At 41.4% G+C, this 23,257-nt stretch overlaps 1 protein-coding gene across 3 annotated transcripts in view; it reads right to left on the bottom strand.

Moving 5' to 3' along the window:
• Positions 1–8,543: 8,543 nt before the first annotated feature.
• Positions 8,544–23,257, bottom strand: part of MMD (monocyte to macrophage differentiation associated) — a 44,742-nt gene continuing 30,028 nt past the window's right edge. For all 3 annotated transcript variants that reach the window (XM_074922191.1, XM_074922192.1, XM_074922193.1), the window contains 6 exons: positions 21,787–21,868; positions 15,115–15,275; positions 14,255–14,329; positions 12,959–13,060; positions 12,097–12,166; positions 8,544–10,824 (listed from right to left, as the gene is read on the bottom strand). In XM_074922191.1, coding sequence (XP_074778292.1) covers positions 10,624–10,824; positions 12,097–12,166; positions 12,959–13,060; positions 14,255–14,329; positions 15,115–15,275; positions 21,787–21,868 — 691 coding nt within the window. In that variant the 3' untranslated portion in view covers positions 8,544–10,623. The remainder of the gene's footprint in view (positions 10,825–12,096; positions 12,167–12,958; positions 13,061–14,254; positions 14,330–15,114; positions 15,276–21,786; positions 21,869–23,257) is intronic.

Here is a 23,257-nt window from a genome sequence, read left to right on the forward strand (position 1 = left end):
ATGAGACACCAAGTGTATTTGTTCTCATGCACACACTCACCTGTGTCTGTGTACCTGTACACACATGGCTCGATATAGATATAAACCCAGTAATACTTCCATAGTGCATATTTAACAGCATTTACTTAATTAATATGGCTTTCTGTATATACATGCACACATATTGATATAAAGATCTGGTTTTGCTATATGTTACATATGCATAAAATATATTTGCTATAATACACATACACACACACGCAGCCCTTGACTCTGCTTCTGTGTGCACATGTGCTGGTGTCACACTCTCTGTCTATATAATTATTTTTTATATTTCACATATCTATCACAATTTACTAATTAATATAGGCTTATATAAGTAGATGTTATTGTTATAAAGGTCTGGTTTTACACTACATGCTATATGACATGCACAGAACAGCTCTGCCATAATACACGTGTGTCCAGAGAGCTGTAACCCTGTGTCTCTGTACATCAGTACACTGTTGTACAGATGGAAACTATACTGTTACTGTACAGAGAGAAGTTAAATTATATTTTCATTTATAGATAATTCTATAAAAGATATAGACTTTAATAATCTAGGTTCATATTTATTCATAATTATATCATTTTTTGCTGTAAAGGTCTTTAATATACATTATAGAGTATGTAAAAATTGTCCTTGTAAATAACAGACACACAGAGCTCCTGTGCATGTGCATATATATATATATAAATAGCTATAAATTTAATAATTAAGTTTTTAGAAAGCATATTTAGCAGCATATTTTTAAACTATTTTATATTTCTATATAGAAAATAGATTTTAGTGGTATAAAAATACTGGAAATAATACACAAAATATATTTTTATAACACCTTTTCTCAGCAGTGGTGTGTCCTCATGCCTATAGCAAAGAAAAACACCAAATTCCTGGGGCTGTGCATCGTGCCCAGTGCTATCCTGAGCCCCGGGCACACAGGAACCAAATGTCATCAGGCACCAAGTCCCCCTATAAGATAAAAATCACTATAAGCACACAGTGTACATGTGTAATGGGTTAGGTGTTCCTCTATAGGTGTATATTTAGCAGCTTTTTATTATATTTTTTATATAAAGTATATAACAAATAATATATAACCCATGCTTTTGGAGATGTTTGTGAGTTTTATATATGCTAATATCTCTGACAAAAGGTTTTCACATTCAATGAGCTATTCATTAGCATACACATACTGTGTATATGTACATATGCAATTTAAGAATTATTGATATCGCAGAGTTAGTAGCATTTTAATATAATACATAAACTATTTTAAGTCTGCAATAGGGGTTATGGTGATAAAACTTTCCAATAAGTATGTAGGTATCTGTAAAACTATGTATACTGATATATTTTTATAGATACGTATTTATACCTAAACATAGTTTTATACACACACGCCTGTGCCAACCCAGAACCCAGCCCCAGCTCAATCAAGGTGACTTTTAATTGCATTTTTAACTGGCCGGAGCTGGGTGCCCTCTGGAGCCCCCAGGACCACGGCCCCACCACAGCCACGCCTCAGGGCCTGAAAATCCCCCATCCTGCCCCTGCCTGGCAGCGTAAGGACCCAACACATGGTACCACAGCTATAAAAACCGCCTCCAGGAACAGCCCACGTGGCATCGCCCAGGCCAGGCGCTGCGGGGCTGCACATCTCGGCGCGGGTCACCAGGCCCTGCTCTTCCTAGCGAGAAGCAGAGCGAGGCAAGGCCAGCTCCTGTCCCAGCCAGAGTCTGTCCCCGGTTCCAGACTGAGCTGGGGACGGACGGACGCTTTCAGCCACTCAATTCCAGCTCAGTTTGGTGCAGATCTTTTTCCAGCACCAAGCTGCTCAGGCGTTGCCTGGTGAAAGCTGCACCAGCCTGGACTCAACGCCCAGGACTAGCTTTTCCTCCTCATCCCCTTCCTCAAGCCCAGGAGACAGAAACCAGACACATCTTTATGAGGTGCAAAGAACACGTTTTGGATCCCTGGCATCTACACCAGGGTGTCACTGATGGTGTTGCAAGCGCTCCTTGCTGGGGGAAGGCTGTGAAGGCGTCAGAGACCCGAGCTCCAACGCAGCCGAGGCTTCGCATCGCTCCTGGCACCTCAGAGACATCCTGAACCCCGGGACCCGCACACGGGGCGGGGGGTGCCAGTGCCCCTCCCCGAGGCATCCCCTTCGCCGGGCACAGCCCCGGCCCTCACAAGCTCTTGGGCACCCAAGGATGCCTTGTGGCCCTTTTGGGTATTATCTTTTTAGTTTCTTTTACTCATCCCACTTTTCATGAAACCTGTGAGAATTAAGAATCCTTGGGACTCCTTAAACCCTCTATTAAGTTTGCTCAGTTGCTTAAAAAAATTATTGAGGAGCAAAATAAACAGGCAACTGTACCCACAGCATGCCTGGCAACCATGTCCCCATGCCTGAGGACAACTGGTGTGCTGCTGCTACACACTGGCTTTTTATTTTTACATGTAAGCACCCCTAACTGTAAACACTGAGCAGAGGAACAGTTGCTGTCCCAGGGGTGGATACAGAGCAGCATTTCTACACGGGCACAGAGAGCCCCCGCTGCCCCGGCAGCGCCCCTCACCGTGGCCTCGGGCCTGGCTCCCTCGGGCAGCGCCGACACAAGGGGTCACACAAGAGCCGCGCACGGCTCCGGAGCGCTGGGCTCAGCTCAAAACCACCATCAGGTTTTTTTCTCCTCAATATCCGATATATCCTCCCTCGGGCGTTTCTGCCTCCAAGACGCTGCAGCGGGGTACGAGACCCCGCGACACCGCTCGGCCGGGGACGCGCCCAGCCCCACAGCGCGGGGCCACAGACCAAAATGTCACCGGCAACAGGGGACAGAGAGCATCGCCCCATCAGCACCGCGGCTTTGGCACATGCTCGGCCTGCCTGCAACAGGGCTCTCCCGGAGCACCCCGGTGTGAGACAGCGGCGGGGGGGGGGGGTGTGTGTGCAACCGCCTGGGGTGCTCGTGGTGCCCGGGCCAGGGAACAGCGGCAGCATCAGCTGCTATCTGGGAGCGTAAAACATGTTTGGCCTTAAAAGGAGGATGTTCAATTGTTTTGCATATTAGTAAACTCCATTTTAATTGCAAATACAAGAACTAGCCCCACTTCTAGACAGCAGTCAATAGCCAACTTTCACCTGGGATTGAGGAAAGAAGACAGAATTTCTTCTAACAAAGACTTTGGCCCAGCAATCTTACTCCTCTCACCTCTGTTTCAGTCTCCACCTCTGCAGCCTTCAGCCAGAAACATCACGTGTGGGGAAGAGAGAGTTCACCTGCTCTGCCTCGGCACTGTCTGTCCCAGCCCCTGCTGCCCTGTTACAGATGAGCTGGTCACCCAGTGGCCGTGAGGTCCCGGCAGCCCCAGAAGATGCGAGGTGGGATGTCCCACCGTGGCGTGGGGCAGGAGAGGCAGCAATGCCCACGCAGGGAAGGGACCTGTTGCCCTGCTGTGGTTTTGCAGCCCCTTGGGCCCTCCCCTGCCCTGCGGGCCAGGCTGGAAGAGTCAGCAGCCAGGGCTGCAGAATGGGATTGCAAAGGCAGCTTGCGCTGCTGAGAGGGCCCGGAGGCTGCAGCCATCTCCACTGCAAATAAACAACAGCTTTGCCTGGCGCAGAGCCAGGGGATGCTGCTGGGCATTGGAAGGTTTAGTGAGGAAGTGTTGGACCCGGGCCCCGTTGGGTCAGCCCAGGCTCCCAGCCAGGGCACTGCTCGTTTCCAGCACCCCACTGCACGTTTCTGTGGCGAAGGGTCAGACCCGCCCCCCCAGCGCAGAAGCGATGGACAAAGCACTCGCTGCTGCCCGGGCACTCGCCTGCGCTGGCCGGTGTCGCCCTGTGCCAGCCGAGGGCAAGTGCTGGCGTCTCCCCCGCTCCGTGGCACCAGGGAGGGGGGCTGAGCCCGGCCTGTGCCCCAGGGACTGACCTTGGTTGGAGTGGGAGGTTATTCGCTGCCTGGCGAGCGCTTTGTGGCTGGATGGAAGCAATTGTGTGTCTGTGGGACCCCCAGCACAGCCCGGCCGGAACGCAGGGGGCTGTCCTGGAGACGCTGCTGACAGCTCCATGGGAAGCAAGCACAGCACTGGGGATGGGTGAGAGATTGCATCAAAATCCTACAAGAAAAAAAGTCCGGAAAGTAAAGCAAATCAGCATTCATTTTAAAAAAAAAACCAAACAAACAAAAAACCTCAGCAAAACCCCCCACTTACACAACAACAAAAAAACCCCAATAACCGGCACAAAAATGCTAAGAAGGAGGAAAAGCAGCTCTCCCGGGATGCTGGGGAATGGCAGAGAGGCAGAGGAGTGCTCTGGCTGGAGCAGGACCTGGCCGTAGGCACACAGCCCCTCACCAAGGCGCGTTACAGAAATTACCCAGCCCGTTGCAGCAGCTCTGGTGGGTGCTGAGCTCCCAGCTCCAGGCTCACCCTCCTGCTGAGGGCACAGTGCACAGCCCCAGGCAGGGTGCTCTGAAGGCTCCCGGCGTGGTGTTTGACCCCAGCTCCCGTTTCCCCTGAGCCACACGGCCAGAAGCCACATCCTATCTGTGGTGCGCCTGTCGCTGTCACACTCCCTTGGTTGCACCAAAGCTGACTGGGTGACATTTACAGCCCCCTTCCCAGTCAGCATCGCCCCCTTTTCCTTCTTCGCCTGGTCCCTCAGGGACTTGACTCCTTCCAAGATGATACTGTGCCCCAGAAGGGGCTGATTTCTCCTCCACAGCAGTTCCCCTCTCAGCTCTCCACTGGTTTCTGTGTGATATCCTGCTCCAGGCTCACCGACACAGGATTATACAGCTCCTGCTTTCACCTCTCCCTCCCTTTTGCACTGTCACTCATTTCTCACACCCCTGTGTCACATTATCAGCTGGGAGAATAGTGTCTGAAGTCACTGCAACACCCCACTGGCCCTGTTAAATGAGGTGGCCATGAAGAAAAATTGAAGGGATTGAGTTTGTTTAAATCTGGGGGAGAAAAAAAAAGCAAGGGAAGAAGCGACAGTCTCCAGCTATACAAAAGCTGTCTGTAAGGGCTCTTCTCTGAGCCCACTGCAGACAGGACAAGGAGTAACGGGCTTAAATTACAGCAAAGAAAATACTGCTTGGACAGCAGAAAAAAGCCTAAGAGGGCAGAGGGTGAAACTGAAATAAACTGCCTGGGAGGATTGTGAAATCCCCATTGTTAGAGGCTTTTTAGAACATGTTGGACAAGCACGTCAGGAATGACAGGCAGAGTTCGTCCTGCCTGCAGGCAGAGGATGGGCTAAAAATATCTGAGTCCCTTCAAGCTTTATTTTCAGTGATTTAGCAGAAGGCTGATTAAGCTGCTCAGCGCCACCATCAGCTTCAAGACAAAAGCCATTTTCATTCAGCCAAACATGTTCATATATGAAGACGTATCTTTTTAAAAAAAAAAACCAAACAAACCATATTCCCTTCCTAAACTAATCCTTAGCTTCCCAAGTGCATGGTTTTTAATTTGAGAAGATGGTTGAGTTCCCACAGCAATGATGTTCAATCCTTTCGCATTTATGATGCTACTAAACCACTGCTGTTTGAAGCCAAACGTACCACGGGTTCCCCAGGTTCAGTAGGTGGTGTGGGTTGGGTTTCAGTGTTTCAGCACCCTCACTACTAAGTCCAGCTCTCCATCCAAACATCCTGTGGTCTGCTCTGAATGTCCTGTCGAGACACGGCTCGGTCACTGCCTGACCATGTCATGGAAGCCACATCCTGTGGCTGGTCACTGCCTGCACATCACACCTCTGCGTCACTCCTGGAAGCAAACACCACACACCAGAAAGCCAGGAGGTATCTGCTGGAGCTAAAGCCACTAATTCAGCAGATCTCTACTAACGTCTTTTCACCTATGTGAAAATTTAAGGGAGATTTTCAAAGGCACCCGAAGGACTCACGCTGCTAAGGAACAAAGCCATCTTCTGAGAGCACGCTAGCCTCATTAGAGTCAATGATGTAACTTCTCTTATAAAACTGGTGCTGGCTTCACCACCAGCCTTCTGCAAGAGGATTTTGGTTCCCCAGCTTATCCTTAGTAACAAGTGCCCTGGTTCTACAAAGGGAACAAGCACTGCCACCACCCTCACGGCTCGCAGTCAGGCTCACCACAAACGGAAGGAGGATACCTGGTGTGAAAGCAAGCTAGCAAACAGACACCCAGCTCAGTAACAAAATGACAGCCTGCTACAAAATACTACCCAAACAGGAACTGGGAAACCCTATTTTAAAGAAATCACTGCTTTCCCTAGAGGTTGGGCCTGCAAGACTGAACTACTCCATTAGTTCAGGTTGTACATGGTGCAGATGTCCTGAGGGTGTTTCACCTCAAATCTTCCCTGTGCTGAATTTTCAAAACAGGCTGCAAAGTCCATCCAAAACTGAGCAGCCCTGGGGGTGTTTAGCCCCAGGCACAGGGTTACCATTACACTACTGCTTGTGCCACAGTTGGATAGCACCAGTCCACGCAGCACTGCTGCAACAGCAAATTAAAAGCATCTGAACCCTTCCAAACAGCCACTAGCAAACATTTCAGGTGTCTTAATGTACATTCCCTTTCCAGACTTGACAGTGCTTAGTGAATTTATTCAGATAAATGAGGAATAAAACACTTTCAAACAGTAGGAGAATGACAGCAAGCAGCCTCTAGCTGCTGAACACCAGAGCATGGCACAAGCTAAGAGACCTGCTCAGCGTTACAGGGAAGGCACGAAGGCCGAAAGCGTCCGCTTCACCATCCTGGTCATCCTTTTGTTAACTATTTTTAGCTTTAATCTTATGACACCTATTGATGGTAAAGCAATTAGCAAGCAGAGACTAACATCCTGCATTCTTTTAAAAATAGCAATGCACAGAGAAAAGACTTAGTCAAGCACATGATGTGAACATGACAGCCTTAGCCTCCAGAGAAATCACGTGGCTGGATACACCAGACCTAAATAAAGAATTGTGTAGGGGTCCTGAGCATGAGGGACATTTAAGCAAGAGGTTTAACAGAAAAAAACCTCTACAAAAAACTTCAGTATCCTCTCTTTAACTTGCTCATTCCTGCCCCCGACACACAAGCATTTCACCAAGGAGCAGCTCTAAAAACGGTCTGACGCTTGTGATTGACACAATTCACCTATTGGCATGTAAGAGCTCAGTGACCAGCTGTGACAATTGTGTCAGAAACCACAGTGCAATTTCTGATCTACTGCAGCGACAACCCCGAGCCTCAGAAGCACCTTCCCCATCCAGCACACTGCCAACACGGTGGAACTGCTGGTCTTCGGAACGACCCAAACACGGCGTGCCTGACACAGGCTGGGCGCCTCAAATCAGGCAAAAAACAATCATTAGAACAGAACTGTGTAAAAACACATTAAGTTAGATCATCTGTCTGCTGACACTGATCGGGTATTTAGGTAAACTTTTAAAATTTTGGACAGCCATGATAACCATGTTTCAAAGCCTCTGAAGTACCCCATTTCTGCACCATAAATCAATATAGTGAAGGTTGCAAAAACCATGTTCAGACACTCATGCCTCCTCTGGAAGAGCTTTGTTACCTACCTAGACCTGGAAGACAGTAATACATTTTCTTACCATAACCACAAGTACATAAGAGGGATGTGGGAAAGACAGAATTGGAAAAGAAGCCTAACAGAAAGAAAAATTAATACTTTTTGTACATTCCTCGTTGCTGCTGAATTTTTTTTAAAAAAGCAACATGAAGAAGTGGACTCTAGAATAAATCCTTAAATGAATCCCTTCAGATAACTGAACAGATGCACAATATTGTGTTTGAAAAATACAATCTAAAAGTGATGAGACTGAAAGTATCCAGTATTCAGAGTACCTGTTGCATCCCAGACATCCTCTGGAAAGGTCCACTGCAAAACCAAAACGTGTATTATCACTGCTTCATTTAGACTCTGCATACTTGTTGCCCTTCTAAAACCTAGAGGCACAGAAAATACAGAAGACAAAGAAATCACATCTCTGCTACTGCAGCAGACATTACTGGAAAAAGCACTACTGTTACTCCTGGGAGGAATCAACCTGGAGAGCTGCAATTAGACGGGGGGGGGGGGGGGGGGGGGGGGGGGGAAGGCTAATTGGCATACTTGTTTTCCAGAAAGAAATGCATTTTTAGTTCAGCTTGTCCATATTTTATGCATTGATACTCCTACAGGCATAGGAGCAAAATTGTGTATTTTAGATATAACTGAAAAAAAACAAACTCCAGTATATAATGGTGTAAGAGAATTAATCCAGAACAGCAAAGGGGAAAGTAGCAAGTTCCCAATATTGACTAAAATCTAGACATAAATATACTTTCTTCCATACCACAAATTGAATAATCTTCTCTACTATTTTTAGAGTTGAGCAAGCACGAAGGTCATTAAGTTTAACTCTGGATCTCTTGTGTCAAGAGTGACAACAGTGTTAGTCCCTCACTTACCTGCGTAAGTATCAGGAGAGGAAAAAACCAACCACCAAGGACACAGAAGTTTCCAAATTGCACAAAATGTTTATTGTTAGTTTAGTACATTCAATATCATATTGACTAGAATACAGTAATTCAAAATATTTTTGGCGAATTGAATTTTTTTTAAAAACCATCTCAAACACTCCAAAAAGCAATGCCATGAAAAATTAACTTAAAATTAAAACAAACATACTCAAGCAATAGTTTCACTTTTGACTACAGAAAACCTTTACATGTATTTTAGTGGTTTTTAACAGTACTGCATTTAAACAAAATATATGAAATCACGAAAAGTGGAAAATATTAAAATAGACACAATGTTAAAAAACTGAGGCATCCAGATGTGTGAGACTGTTGTACTAGGAATTACCTGCCCAGATGTTCCATTTGTTCTCTTTCGGGGCAGTTAATGAGTCTGCTGTAGTGGTGCCATTTCTCCAATCACCTGCTAACACCACCCAGAAATACTTCAAGCCTTGAATTTAAAGTTTTTTCCCTCTTGTAAATTCCGTATACAAATGTATATATTCTAAAATATGCAACCCACTGGCAAATCTAGGTGCAATATTAAACGGTACCTTGAAAAACATCCCTATCTTGCTACGCATTGTTTGCAGACAGGCAATATCCAGAACAAAATCTGAAAAAGGCAACACGTTTTGGTTTTGTTTTTAAATACTGACATGAAAAACTGAGTAAATTAGAAAAAGGATAAAGTCAATCTTAATATAAGACATTCATTATATAGTGGGACAGGATACAATTATTGGACAAACAGTATTACAATAACTCTTCTACATCTGGCCATTTAATGCACGTGCTCTACAATCAGGACTTGCTACCACATTTGCTTTCCCGTACAGGAAGACAGCAATACAATTAAAGACCAGTTTTACTCTGTGTTCAGTCCCAGAATGACAAGTTCTTCAAGCTCTCCTGCCCCGAAGGCTACGCTTGTGAAGAACTAACAACCATGAATTCAAAGTGGTCAGCAATTGCTCTGTACCTGCTGCTCTGACCAGGAGCTTCCAACAGACAAAAGTTGGTGGGATCTGGTTCTGTCGGCCAATTTAAATCCCTTTGAAAATCCAAGCCTTAATATTACAGCACCGATATGTGTACACATGCTCTGGAGAAATGGCTGAGTCTCTGGTTTGGCTGGGGGGCCATTACCTGTCCACCTTACCTTCCTCAACACTGCCAACCCTTGGTAACTCAGCTTTCATCCAGCTGCTGCCTGCCTGGGCAGCACGGAGTAGAACTGGGATCTTGAGGAGAAAATCCCATTAACTATTCTTTTTAAAGCACTTCATTTCTATTGGGGATAAAGCCAAATTAAGGTGCTGTTTAAGTGGTACTATAAATGAGCACAATACTATCATGTTAAAACTCGGCAGAATCACATTTAGGTTCTAGTTCATAAAAGTGGTTATTACAATTACACCTGCCATACAACCTTTGGAAGAGGTACAATGTTTGCTTGTCAGTACAGTATGTGGAATGTAATCATTTCTTGCAAGATTTTGCAACATAAGTAACTGCATAGATGACAGTTGTGTTTTCAGTTCAATAAATGTAATTTTAAAGTTTACAAAAAACACAAAAAGTTTTTATAAAAGTCACCTTATACCAAGATAATGGGTGGTAAAAGTAGATTATTTGTCTGTGATTCATGTTTAATAAATGACCAGTGGAAAGGTGATAGAAACCAATTTCAAATCAAGAGAGTTATATTTTTGCTATTGCACTGACTTTACCATTTGAATCACGAATTTAGAAAAATTCACATAGTTAAAAATTGTAAAATTAAACTAGAATACAAAATTTATTTGTAAACATCAGGTAGCCAGTTCTACTAACATGGAATGGACTCTTGGTACTGCAGTACAGTATCTTGGTTATTTACAGCACTTGCCATATGATGGGCAATTGCAGGACACACACATCAGTTCACAGTAATTGTGTTCAGAGAACTATCAAAGTCAGTGCAGTTTTTCTGTGCAATTTTCCAATTTCCCCAAATTCCTTAAGTCAAATAATACTGTTACAGAGGCCAAGTGCAGATTATTTTATATATATATAAATATATATATATATATATCTCATAAATGACGAATTATGTCTGCAGGACTTCTGTAAAGGTACTTCCAAATGGCATAGTAATGAACAGCAGCTGCTGTGGCCACAAATATGTGCCAGATGGCATGGGCAAACGGAATGACTCCATCGCTCTTGAAGAACACCACACCCAGACAATATATCAGGCCTCCCCAGGCAACCTCCTGAAGTCCATCGGTGTTGCTCTGTCAATTAACAAGGAAAGATTAGGGATGGGGTGTAAAGGAGGGAAAGGGTATTTTTTTGCAAAAAGTGCTTCCCCCCCCAGAAGAGAAAGCTGCTGTCAACTTGGAATATCTTGGATGGGACAGATGGGCAAATGAGCAAACCAGTACATTTATATGACACTTTGTGAAATAGATAATAACCTATTTATATAATATGTCTCAATAGCACTATAGAAGTAATAGCTGGATAACTCAAGACAAGTTTGATACTTCACTTCATGCTCATTAGGAGAGGAGACAAACATGGAGAAAAAGAAAATCACATCACTGCACGCAAGCGTGAGTTTAATGCAACTCCTATTAGCTGGATGAAGCATCCAGAAATGTTTTGGTATAGTCCAGCATTCACGTGGAACAGTTAAGGCATTACCTTTAGAGGTGTCAGAATTATATTAACTTTGAATAACCCTCTCAGCTGCTATTTAAAACATGTAACTATAAATAAATGTCACAGTTTTGAGGTGGACAAGACTGAGTAGGATGCTTTACATATGCACCAAGAAGCTTTTTTTTTTTAAAAAAAGGTGCCGATTACTGAGAGATGAGGTATCCTAGATACAGTGCATCAGTTCAATACAGTTTAACTACTTCTCAACTTTTCAATTTTCCCCTACTTCACTGATAAGAAGCCTCTAGCAAGAGACAAAAATCTTCTAGCTTTGTTGCCCCTAAGTAATTTTGAAAGGGGCAAGAGTCAATTTACATCTTGGTCCAGACCACAGTATCAATTGATTAGATTTTTCTTACATATACCAAGAAAAAGGACAAGGTGTTATCAGAAGTTTACTCCACTTTTATAAAGAAAAAGCTTCTTTCCCATTTTGTAAGTGACAAGTGGGCATTAAGTAAGTTCATAAATAGTAAAATCTAGAAACATTCCTTGACAGGCTAAGGTACTTCACATCTTTATCATTTTTGTTCAAATGGAAGCAATTGAACTGTGATGTCCAATACCCTTTCAGAAGTGACTGTCTTCAGAAGTGAAGTTTGGAACCTAAGCTCTTTTTATCTAGACTCTGTGGCCCAGACTCAACAAAACAAGGTAGCATTTAATTGAAATGTAAACTATAAACCCAAAATAAAACCGACTATCTTTGGTTCTTCTGCAGAGAACATTTACAATTATGGTGGACTGAAATTAACATCTTTTCAGGAGAGCTGCACTGGAACTTAAGTTAGTTATAAAAGGAAAGTCTGTGTGTTTGTGATGTTAATAGTCACATTCCTTACCATGGATGTCACTACCAGAGCAGGAGAAAATCCCATCGCTAGATAGAAAAAGAGTTCAACGATCTTATACCTAAAAAGGAATGATTTGAGGTGTTTAAGGAGGTGTAAAGAGAATGAACATTTCCTTCAACAGTAAAGAAAATATTTTAAATTTTATGTTAGCATGGGTCCATTAAACTACTCAGAAAGCTTTCTATACAGATAGATAATCAATGTCTTATGACAAAAATAAAGCTAGTTGCAGGCAATACCTTCTTCTCTAGATACTGCCTGGATGCATTAATTTGCATTAAGTAGTAGTGAGAATAAAACACTGAGACACAACTTATATTTTCTTATTTGACAAGAAGCTCAGTAGCTCATCTCCAAAACAAAAAAGTTGGGTCTTGCTCCCTGCAGATAAGTAATGAAAGCAGGCTCAAAAATTCAGATCTGAAACTCAGGGACTCTCATCTTAAAACAAAACCAAGAAAGCAGCAGCAGTCAATATAAATGAGCATATATAAACAATATAACTTTGCAGTATAATCTATACACAATTCTAAATAAATCAGTGGCATAAGAAAGCCATAATTTCAACTGGTTCCTTACCCCTGCTTTCTCATAACAAAAGTTAGAGTTTTTAAAGCAGATAATTCCCTCCCACCCTTTTATGAGAAGACAATAATATAGCCTAAAGACATGTTATGACAGGGTGAGTACAATTATCTTCTGACAAGATATAAGTTTGCATCATCCTCATCACATACTTCCACTGCTTCAAAGCTCTTTAAATGTGTGAAAGGCTGGATAGGAACAGAAAGCAAGAAAGCCCCCACCTTTTCATTTCAGTTTAAAGCTAAATGCAAATGATAATTCTTACTTTTCATGGTAGAGAAATACATAAATGGTTCCTCCAGCAGCCATCAGCCAAATAAACCAACGCATGTGAGATGCCAGAGGTCCAAGTTCACGTAGATTTAACCTGGAGGTACAAGGATTTCAAGAGACAAAAGTGATGAATGAATGGACGATGCTGACGCAAGAGTAGCAGAGCTTGATAAAAATAAATATTAAGAGCTATAACTTTGTCATGATGGGGGAGAAGATACTTGGACATTCTATACACAGGCAGAAGGTGTGTTTGCACTGATGTGAGGGAAGCATAAACCGGAGTATATGGAGCGATGGGCTGAGCCCAACTGCATGAGCTTCAATAAGGCCAAATGCCGGGGGCTGCCCTTGGGCCACAACAACCCCCAGCAGCGCTACAGGCTTGGGGAGGAGTGGCTGGAGAGCTGCCAGTCAGAGAGAGACCTGGGGGGGTGATTGACAGCTGGCTGAACAGGAGCCAGCAGTGTGCCCAGGGGGCCAAGAAGGCCAATGGCATCCTGGCTTGTATCAGGATTAGTGTGGCCAACAGGGACAGGGAAGGGATCTTGCCCCTGTACTTGGCGCTGGTGAGGCCTCACCCTGATTCCTGTGTTCAGTTTTGGGCCCCTCACTACAAAAAGGACACAGAGTTACTCAAACATGTCCAGAGAAGGGCTACAAAGCTGGGGCAGGGTCTGGAACACATGTCCTGTGAAGAGCAGCTGAGGGAACTGGGGTTGTTTAGTCTGGAGAAGAGGAGGCTGAGGGGAGACCTTATCACCCTCTACAGCTCCCTGAGAGGAAGCTGCAGAGAGCTGGGTTTGAGCCTCTTTAGCCCAGTAGAAAGCGACAGGACAAGAGGGAATGGCCTCAGGTTGCACCAGGGAAAGTTCAGACTAGATATTAGGAAGCACTTCTCTCCAGAACGGGTTGTTGGGCGTTGGAATGGGCTGCCCACGGAGGTGGTGGAGTCCCCATCCCTGGGGGTGTTCAAGAGTCAGGTTGACTTAGAGCTTAAGGATCTGCTGTAGGTGGGAACTGTGCTACGCGAATGGTTGGACTAGATGATCTCCAGGGTCCTTTCCAACCTAGATGATTCTGTGAATATAAATAAATCACTTTCTGCTGTTTTCTAATACTACTTTCTGTTCAGCAAATCCCAGGAGATTACATTATGTTGGATTTTGCAATGCAGAATGTGGTCAATTGCATCAAGGTGATACCTGTAGATTTTGGAAAGCCACAATGATAAACTGTTTACATTGGAAAAAGCTTTAATTCTGAAGCTGTGCTTCAGATTTCTTACCATGGTGCATATGATGCCGCAATAAAGACGTAGATCATCATTCTGTCACACATGTGAAAGCAATGCTCCATTGTCCTAGAAAGAGAGAGAACAAGTCACCAACACAGATTTTGGAAAGATTGTTGTATCATCTCAGTTTTCTGAGATGCTTTGGAATTACTTTAAGGAAAATACCATCAGCTCTATAACCTCTTAGAAGCATTTGGAAGACCATTTAGCTGACTTCAAGAGGTCATAAGCAAGACACACAGATGAGCACTCCTCCATTCCTCTCCCCTTCTCCACCCCATCATGCATCCCGCTCTCTGGCAAGGAGGCAGAAAGCTGCCACCTCAACTCCGCCTAATCCAGAAACTTTTACTATTGAGTGACTACTGGTTAAATCCAATTTATGGCCCAGAATGACGCAGAAGTCATAATGTGACCAAATAAATAAGATTGAAAGAGAAAAAAAAAAAAAAGGAGGCTTTCTGATAGCTGCTTACTGTAATATAAATTTCTTGGCAAACTCTGTGTTCCCCAAAGTATTCGAGCGTGCCGTAGTCCCAGACAGTGTTCTCATTTCTGCAGTGGGATTATATCCACCACACACTTAGGTTATGTTTTTCCCATTCAACTTCTGAATTAAGAGCCACTAGGGCTCAGAAAAACACACACTTTCTTTGTGAAAAAGATGACATTAAAGTTTGTTTGTATATGAGCTTGGCTCACTATTCCAACAGAAACAGGGGTGGTTTTTCATGATTCAGTACAAGGTACCATCCCAGCCTTCTGTAAAATCATGTTTTTGACTGAAAAACACAATGAAAAAACATCACAGAACATGAAAATAAAATGACTTAAACATCTTATAGTGATACCTTAAGTGACTCTTTTTCCAAGAAACGATATGAAATACTGTGGAGACAATGAAGAGCGCGCAGAGCCCCATGCCATACATCCATGCTGTTATCTTTTCCCATCGATCATCAGAAAGTCGGTGCAGAAGGGCACTACCCACAATCGCAGGAACAATGAGGAACTAAGAAAACAAAAGGCCATTGTGAAGTCTTTGCTCCTGGCCAGCGCAGTACCTCCTGCAGTACAGCCAGAACTGCAGCATGCCATATAAGACCACATGTACAACATTTGATGGCATGCCCTAACCACAGCGAGCTTTTCATTTAGTTGCATGTTGACACACAAGCATCAAGACTTCGACAACATCTCAGACATTTAGGCTACACCCATTTGTGATAAACTCCTCCTCACATGGTATTAGGCTAGGTTACTAGCTCCTCTAACTAGGACACAAAAATCAGACAAACAAGAATTAGCAAGAATTTCCTAAGTCTTAGTAGTGTTTTTATTTTCACTTTCTGCTTTGTGTTTTAAAAAAGTTTTGATCTTACTCTAGGCTTGGATCTAAACCACCTCTCGTGCATAGAGGCAGAGCACCGGACAGACCAAAATAAATTTAAATCTCACATTAAAAAAAAGCCTTTAGCAGTACACAGTTAAGAGAATTGAACAACGGCTCTGCTGAACTTGGGTTTTAGATACCATAAATAAATAAGCTGCAAACTTCTTTTATGAATAGATCCTTAATGCACAAAGATGATGTTCTTTTAATGCAGCCTATCCAAGTCTGTTTTACTTATGACCTCCCTCTCAGGCAGCTTTAATTCAGATCTTCCAAAACAGCCACTGTCAGAACATCATGATGGAATTAGCATGCTCACATGATGTATCTAAGAAGTGGGCTGCAAGCTTCATAAACATTTAAAACTACACTCCTTCCCAGAATAAATTACATCATGTACCTCTGCCTCATTCAGAAAGAAACAAACTAGGGGAAAAAAAAAAAAAAAAGGCAAAAGAAAAAATCATGTCCAACAAGTGTTTAAAGAAAAGAACCTGCTGGCTCAGACATTTCTACCCATCTCCTTCCACTATGAAGGCACATATTTTTCAGTCTTTTAAGTTAAAAACTTCCCTTCTAGGTCCTTAAGATGTCAATTTGTTCCCTTGAATTGTAAATAAACTTCAGAGGTTAAATTCCTCCTAGTTTAACCCAAGTCTCACATGCTAAACAATAAAGCGAGGAACGAGTAATGTTTAAACAAATTGGCAACTCTGCTTTGCATTGCAGGTTTGATAGCTTACAAGTGCAGAATTCTGGTCCAGCCTGCACTGTCTTTGTCCTTTATCTACTAACAGACTAGAAGAGGTTGAGGCTCTGTTCACAGTTACAGTGCAGAAGATGCAGAGTATACTGAATGAATCTGAAAAATACCTGGTTAATCCAGAGAGACTGCGCGGGGGGGGGGAGTGGCTTTTATTTCTGGCTTCTGAAGTACATCAATTGTAGCTTCATTACTATTATTTTTTTCTCCTTTTTGTGAAATAGTACATTTACACCAAAAGCTGTAGAGCCATGGAAATGAAAAGTATGTCATTCCTATATCCACAGCATTTGGGCTAGAGGTGAAAACACTTCCCGACTTTTGTAATGAGACTATGGAAGTTGACCTCCTGCACTTTAAGGCCAAAAATAGTCTGTCAGTCTGGCTTCTCATTTATCACAAACCATAAATTTCCATATACATATCTTGGACAGCCCCCAAATTAAAGAAAGGTTGAAGTGTTTCATCCTCAGGATATTAGTCACTTCTGTTTTCCACATATGGCATACAGTTTGAAGTGTGGCCGAAGCCCTCAGGACAGCAAGGAACTGATTAGATGTGGCAGTTGTTTCATTTAGATTTTGCAGGAGACAGGAAGATACTAAGCTCCAGAAATAGTTTTTAAGCCATGTTTCTTTAAGCTGTGCAGTCACGCTCAAGCACATTCATCGGTTTCCTTCCCAATTTCTAGTGCAAATTTCAGTTTTGACTAAACTTGACAGAGAACGAAAAGGTTTCAGAGAGATTATGTACCCACAAGCATCATGAACACAAGTACTAGGTAAAACAGCAAATCCCTACTAATTCCCTGCTAAAAGTCTGGGCATGAGCTGCTCAGAGATTCTGCCTGGAGCTCTGACTGAGACCATTTTATAGTAAGGAAGACATCTTTAGAAATTAGATTTAGGTATTATACAGAACAACCTGCCTTCCTTACAAAGATATCCCAGGCTTTTACTAGTCTGCTAAAATAAATATTTCACAAGTTAAGCTATGATGTGTAATGTTCAAATGAACCAACATAGAGTTTGATGCCAATTACTTTTTCCATAATTATTGTATATAAAGTTATAGGGTTAAAACAAATAAGCAATTTTCTTAACACCTTTCTTTGCACCTTCAGAATGAAAAATATAGTTAAAATGAGCACATGAATGAAGACCTGAATTAGTCTCTTTTCTGCCTTTTCTTGGCTCTGAAAAATGGTTCTACTTCGCACAGAGAACAGCACTACGCTACCATGAGAAGGATTTATTGTTTTTTCTAAGTATTCTATTTAGAAACACTTTCCCTCTGTGCATGATAGGCATCATGGGAAGAGTTAGACTAAAGAAGAGGTATTTTATTACTCTTTTTCTGACCAAAAATAGTTAGATTAAAAACAAAATCCAGAAATTATACCCTGCTGTTCCAGCCAACTGGATGAAAGTTCTTTAGATACTAATGCCATAACAGATAACGTATGATACAATGGACTTCATTATATCTAATCCATTTTACAAAAGAAATATAACTTTAGTTAACAAAACATGGCAGATTCTCCCATGTTCATTTGAAAAAAATCTCTAGCGCAAAAACTGCATTTTAATCTTCTGAATGGAGAAGAAATCAGCCTTTTAAAAGGAGGGATATTTACAAAAAAAAAGTAGTCAAAGAATCAGAACTAATAGAATGAGTGTAATTGTGCCATGTCATTTTTCAGCAATGACATAGCATTTCTAAGTTGCCAGCGTTCCTAGTAATAAAACTACCTACAAGTCACAAAAAGCTTTGCTTATTTCATCATGAAGTGCAACTCTTCCAAATGAATATTGTCAAACCCAGAAACTTAATGTGCTGTGAACAAACCAAGAACCATGATATTCTGATTTAATAATTTTAGCACCTTCATTAATACCTGCTAAATCAGAAACAGAGCTGGTAGAGAGATTTACAGAATAAGAGAGTAGGCAACAGCTTCACTAAGTTTTGTAGAGAAATGCTGGAATAAAATGAGAGCATGAAGATACAAAACCCTTTTGCAATAAAGAGGAAGGCAAAGGACTAGAACGTATTTATTTACAGCTATAGGCAGGAATTTTTAAGAGACTTAGACACAACCACTCTGTGATGTATTTTGGAAAACTGACTACCACAACCCCTACTGTTACAAATAGCAGCTGCTGCAAAAAGCCTTCAGGCACAAAGAAAGACACTGAAACAGTAAAGCTGTAAACCTGATCAGGAATACTTCAGGGAAATTACACTTTCTGGTTACTAACACAGCAAAATATCTGTTATCTTCTGTCTATCTGAGGTTGCTTCGAACACTGGTACATTGGTCAGTATTTTAACTGTATTCTTTCTGTATTTTTGTAGACAATCTCCTAAGAGAGGTTTAAAAAAATCTGTTAAAACTTTTGCTTTTGTATATAATGCTCATGCCAAATTAAGTTATTTTCTTCGCACAGAAGGCTATGGACGTCATGTAGTCAGCAACGACCACCTCTGATGCAGAAACCACTGTAGCAAAGGACAGTGTTATTGCTGCAGTTTCATGTGCCTTTCACTAACAGCATAAAGATGGTCTGACAGTCCCTCCACTGCCTCTTTGGAAAGGAAGACAATGGAAATATCAACAAAGCAGCCAAAGTCACATGAGACACTTAAAGGGAACCATGAAGGACTGTGTCCATCTCAAGCCACCTGCTCCAGGAGTATGTAGTCCTGAAGCCAAGTACAGTGTCTCCCTGCTCAGCGTTCTCTTCTCAAATAAGGAGACAAGCACCGTGGAGTGGGAAGCCTCCTGGCAACTTGGGTCGTGCGATACACGGAGAGCCGGGAAACTGCTCGTATCAGTCAGATTGAACAGAGACATCTTTATCGTAAGAGCCCTTCTGAAATTTTGATGACCCCTCCTTCCATGCTCAAATGGCCTGCTAAATGGTCCAAGCCTCTTTTTTTTTTTTAAATATTTATACTTCTTTTTTTCCATGCATTGCACAAACCAAGACTGGAATAGAGAGACTGTAACATATTTTAAGAATAGTTCCTCCTATTAGGGCAGTTGGAAGAAATTTTTAGAGCAGTATAAAGCAAGCCATGTCTAAATTCTCAGGTTTTAATACAACAGAGCACATGTTTTGTCTGATAAACCACTAGAAAGTTTCATGATGAAAGAGGCATCCTTCCCCTTAGATTTAACTTACCTTACAACTCAAATTCTTACACCTCTTGCTTTTCTCATACAGTTTCCTTCCTGTTCTTCTCAGACAGCAGTCTTTTCTGCCTCTGTATTCAACTACTTAGCTGCCCTTCCTGTCTCCTAGTGTCTAAAGACAAGTCAGTGCTTCATTTAAAGCTAAAAAAAAACCCAAGAAATTTTAAATAGCCTTACTAGCTAGAAATTTGAAGATACCTTACTATGCTACACAAAGTCACCTTTTAAGTATTGTAACAAAAATCTATGCATGGGATTCTGTGTCCCCATTTATTGTTGGGTTTAGGTTTTTCTTTTGGTTTTGGGTTGCTTTGTGCGTTTGGTTTTGTTTTGGTTTTTTTTGAAGCAGCTGCCTAAACCGACTCCTGTGTATTTTTAAGTCAAGAACAAGATGGGATACCTATTGAGGAGTAGAGCCACACTCATAAATACAAGTCGACTACTTCCTGAATGATGAATAAAGCTTTGAAAAAAATATAGAGAGAATCGTTTGCTAAACTCTGTTTTGTAGAAATTACTTCCATGTCTAATTGAAAACTCATACTGTAATCTAGTGGCAAAGACACAATCACTTGACTGTCTAACACTTAGTGAAACAGTCTGTACACAAAGGAGAAGCAAGCATTCGCCCCCAGCTTTTCCTGCAAAACCCACTGTGCTTTCCCAGATTAGATTCCTATTTCAAGGCTTTAAATTTTGATTAAAAGTTATTTATTGCATAGAATTTTATGTAAGGAGTAACAATCCCTCTTTTATACTACACTTTATTTTCTTCCAAAGGTTTTGTTAGTATCAGATAACCCCAGGCTGTTAGTAGTTCAGGGGATGTTTTAGGATGTAGCTTGACTGTTCAGAAAGTAATTAGACAACTTCACCGGAAACTGGTGACCTGACTGGGCATACCAGAAAATACTGATATGACCTCTTGGCTGTAACCTACTGCTAACAGACAGAAATAAGGCATGCCTGTTTTTCAACTAGATGAAGGCTGGAATTACTAAGGAGTACAGAAACTTGTGCCAGATATTTTGAAATCTAACTTTTTGGCCAGAGTAAACAAGATTTGTACAAGGATTATGAGATAATCTACATATCTGTGCTAACTAACAGGACGTTGCTTCATTCTCTAGACAAATAAGCATATATTTACATAATGCTGTACATGAGACCCTTGGTTTAAAAACACATGCTTCAGCTTTTCTGTATGTAATCCAAGGTGATTCTGTTTTTACCAGCAGCACAGAGCTGTATGTTGGTTATTTACAAAATATACACAAAGGATCCTTACGAACAGAGCTCTTTCTAGAACTGAATAGTCCTGTGCACTGCCTTGAGCATTCGTATCTATAGCTCACTCAGACACACTGGAGATAAGAGACCGAGGACAAAGTCAAACATACTTCAGATATTTGGAGTTAAACAAGGGATTGAGAAGCACAAACTGTTTTTATAAAAGGGCAAATGCTATCTTAAAAAACAAACACACACATTTTTAAGTCGTTTTCAAAGTGCCAGACAGCAAATCAAACTTCCCTATCAGGGAAAAAAACCAAAATGGACTGCTTTCCTTATTTTGTATATATCAAATATTCCACTCTAGTACGGGTCCTTACATTATGAAAATAAGGACAGATTAATTTTTTGTAGGGCTGTCAGCATTATTAGTGTCTCTTTCAAAATAGCAGTTTTCTTGAAGAATCAAGTCATAAATATTATCAGAACTAAACCATTCACCCACATGATAGTCTTATGAAGTCTTCCACTTCTAACATGAATAAATCTTTCTTGTATTTGCAGTACACAATTCATACAATATTATGTCAGCACAGTACTGGGAAATCTGCCTTGCAAGACTAACTAGCATAGGCCTATATTCACTTTACCATAGTCATCCTTTGACTGGGACAGAGGAACAACATCTAGTTAAAGACATGTAACTTTGGTGAAAAAGAATCTTATGAAGCATTTGGAGTTCCTACAGATTCAGAGCAGGGACTAGTGATTACCAGCCATCTAATTAATATTATTTACTGTTACATAGCTGAAGCTTATATAACAAGACCAGAGAGGTTGTGAATATGAATACACTTAGGCAAAGGCAAGCACTTAGCCATCCAAACCTACACAAATTTACAGAAACATCTAGTTTAAAAAAAAAATTTACTTACTGCATGTGTGTAACAGTTAGCAGCATGTTCATAGCAGGTGGGTTTGTAGCGGCTGTTTGCTGGAGCTGGGTGGTTCATGAACCTGTTGAATAATTGAGATTTATTTTTAGGACAGTTAATAAACCATCTCTTTGGAGTGTCATGAAGGAATACCTCCAACCTAGTAGTGTTAAAAATTAATGTTAAAAAGTACAGACATGTTAAAAGTAACTTATTTAAATTGTAAGTTCTCCCAGATAAGTTCTCTTAACAGAAACATATGTTAAATAAATTTCTGTGACTGCCTGTCACAGTGGATCTGTCACACCTTTAATCAAGACTTTGCATACTTAAGTCAAACACCCTCTTTTCTGACAGCTTGGTCAGGCAAAAAATGAACTATTTCCTATTTAAATTCCTATTTAAAGACAGTTGGTTTTCTTGACTGATATATTAAGCTGTTTGTAAGCCTTTTTTTTTTTCTAAAGTGACATATTAAAATTGAACAGCACTGATAAAATAACAGTGTCATCAACTCTCTCCAAATTGTGGCAATTTCAAAAAACAGTTTCAACTGTTACTAATACAAAGAAAAATGTGAATTTCATTCACAGATGCAGAGTATAAATGGTTGTTAGCAAATTAATAATTCCATGGGAATTAATATATTGTTAAAAAATGGCAATTGTCAGTGACAAATGACACATTGCTTTCATCTCCAAAAAGGTAATGACGTTGTAGTCATACACACAGGCTCGCAGAACATTTGGAAAATTATTTTGTTGCCCAGTGTGTATAGGTCTTCAACAGCTGCTAAAGACCATCTCAGCATCCTCTGCAGATGGAACATTCAGTTTACTCTGTTCTGCTTCCAAGCTAGGAAAACATTTAAAAATAAAAGCATCTGTTGGCTCAGTTGAGTGACCAGGATTAGACTGCCCTTGACCAACTCCATAAATTCAAAGTCATGGGAAACCTTTCACTGATGCATCTAGAATATTATTACATTTCTCCAAAGGCCATGGTGATACCATGGCCTACGAGAAGTAGGAAATAACAGACACACACATACCCAAAGGAATAAGCTTATCCTCAGTATTAGCTTTAGAATTTCTGTTCCAAATTTCTATATAAAATATTACTTCTTCTAAAAATCTATAAATAATTGAAGGTAGCCTGCTAATGGAACTTTCTATTACCCATTAGAGGATTACTTTATTTTCTTTTCATTTATGTTTATTTATTATAGAAGATACTGGATCTTTCTAAAGCAGTCACAACAGAGCAGTCACAACAGGGTATTAGATTTTAAGCAGAATTATGAACAAACACTTCAGAAAAGTCCATTATTAGGACCTCTTATTCTCACTAATTTAAAGACAGTAATATTAGCTTGTTAATATATTTATGTTCTGTTTTACTGCTACCCTTTCCTGTTATCTACACAAAGGGTTGGGTTTTCTTCCCCTTAGTTTGTGTCAGCACAAGAATG

The sequence above is a fragment of the Athene noctua genome, chromosome 18 (genome assembly GCF_965140245.1).
Source record: "Athene noctua chromosome 18, bAthNoc1.hap1.1, whole genome shotgun sequence".
NCBI classification, from domain to species: domain Eukaryota; kingdom Metazoa; phylum Chordata; class Aves; order Strigiformes; family Strigidae; genus Athene; species Athene noctua.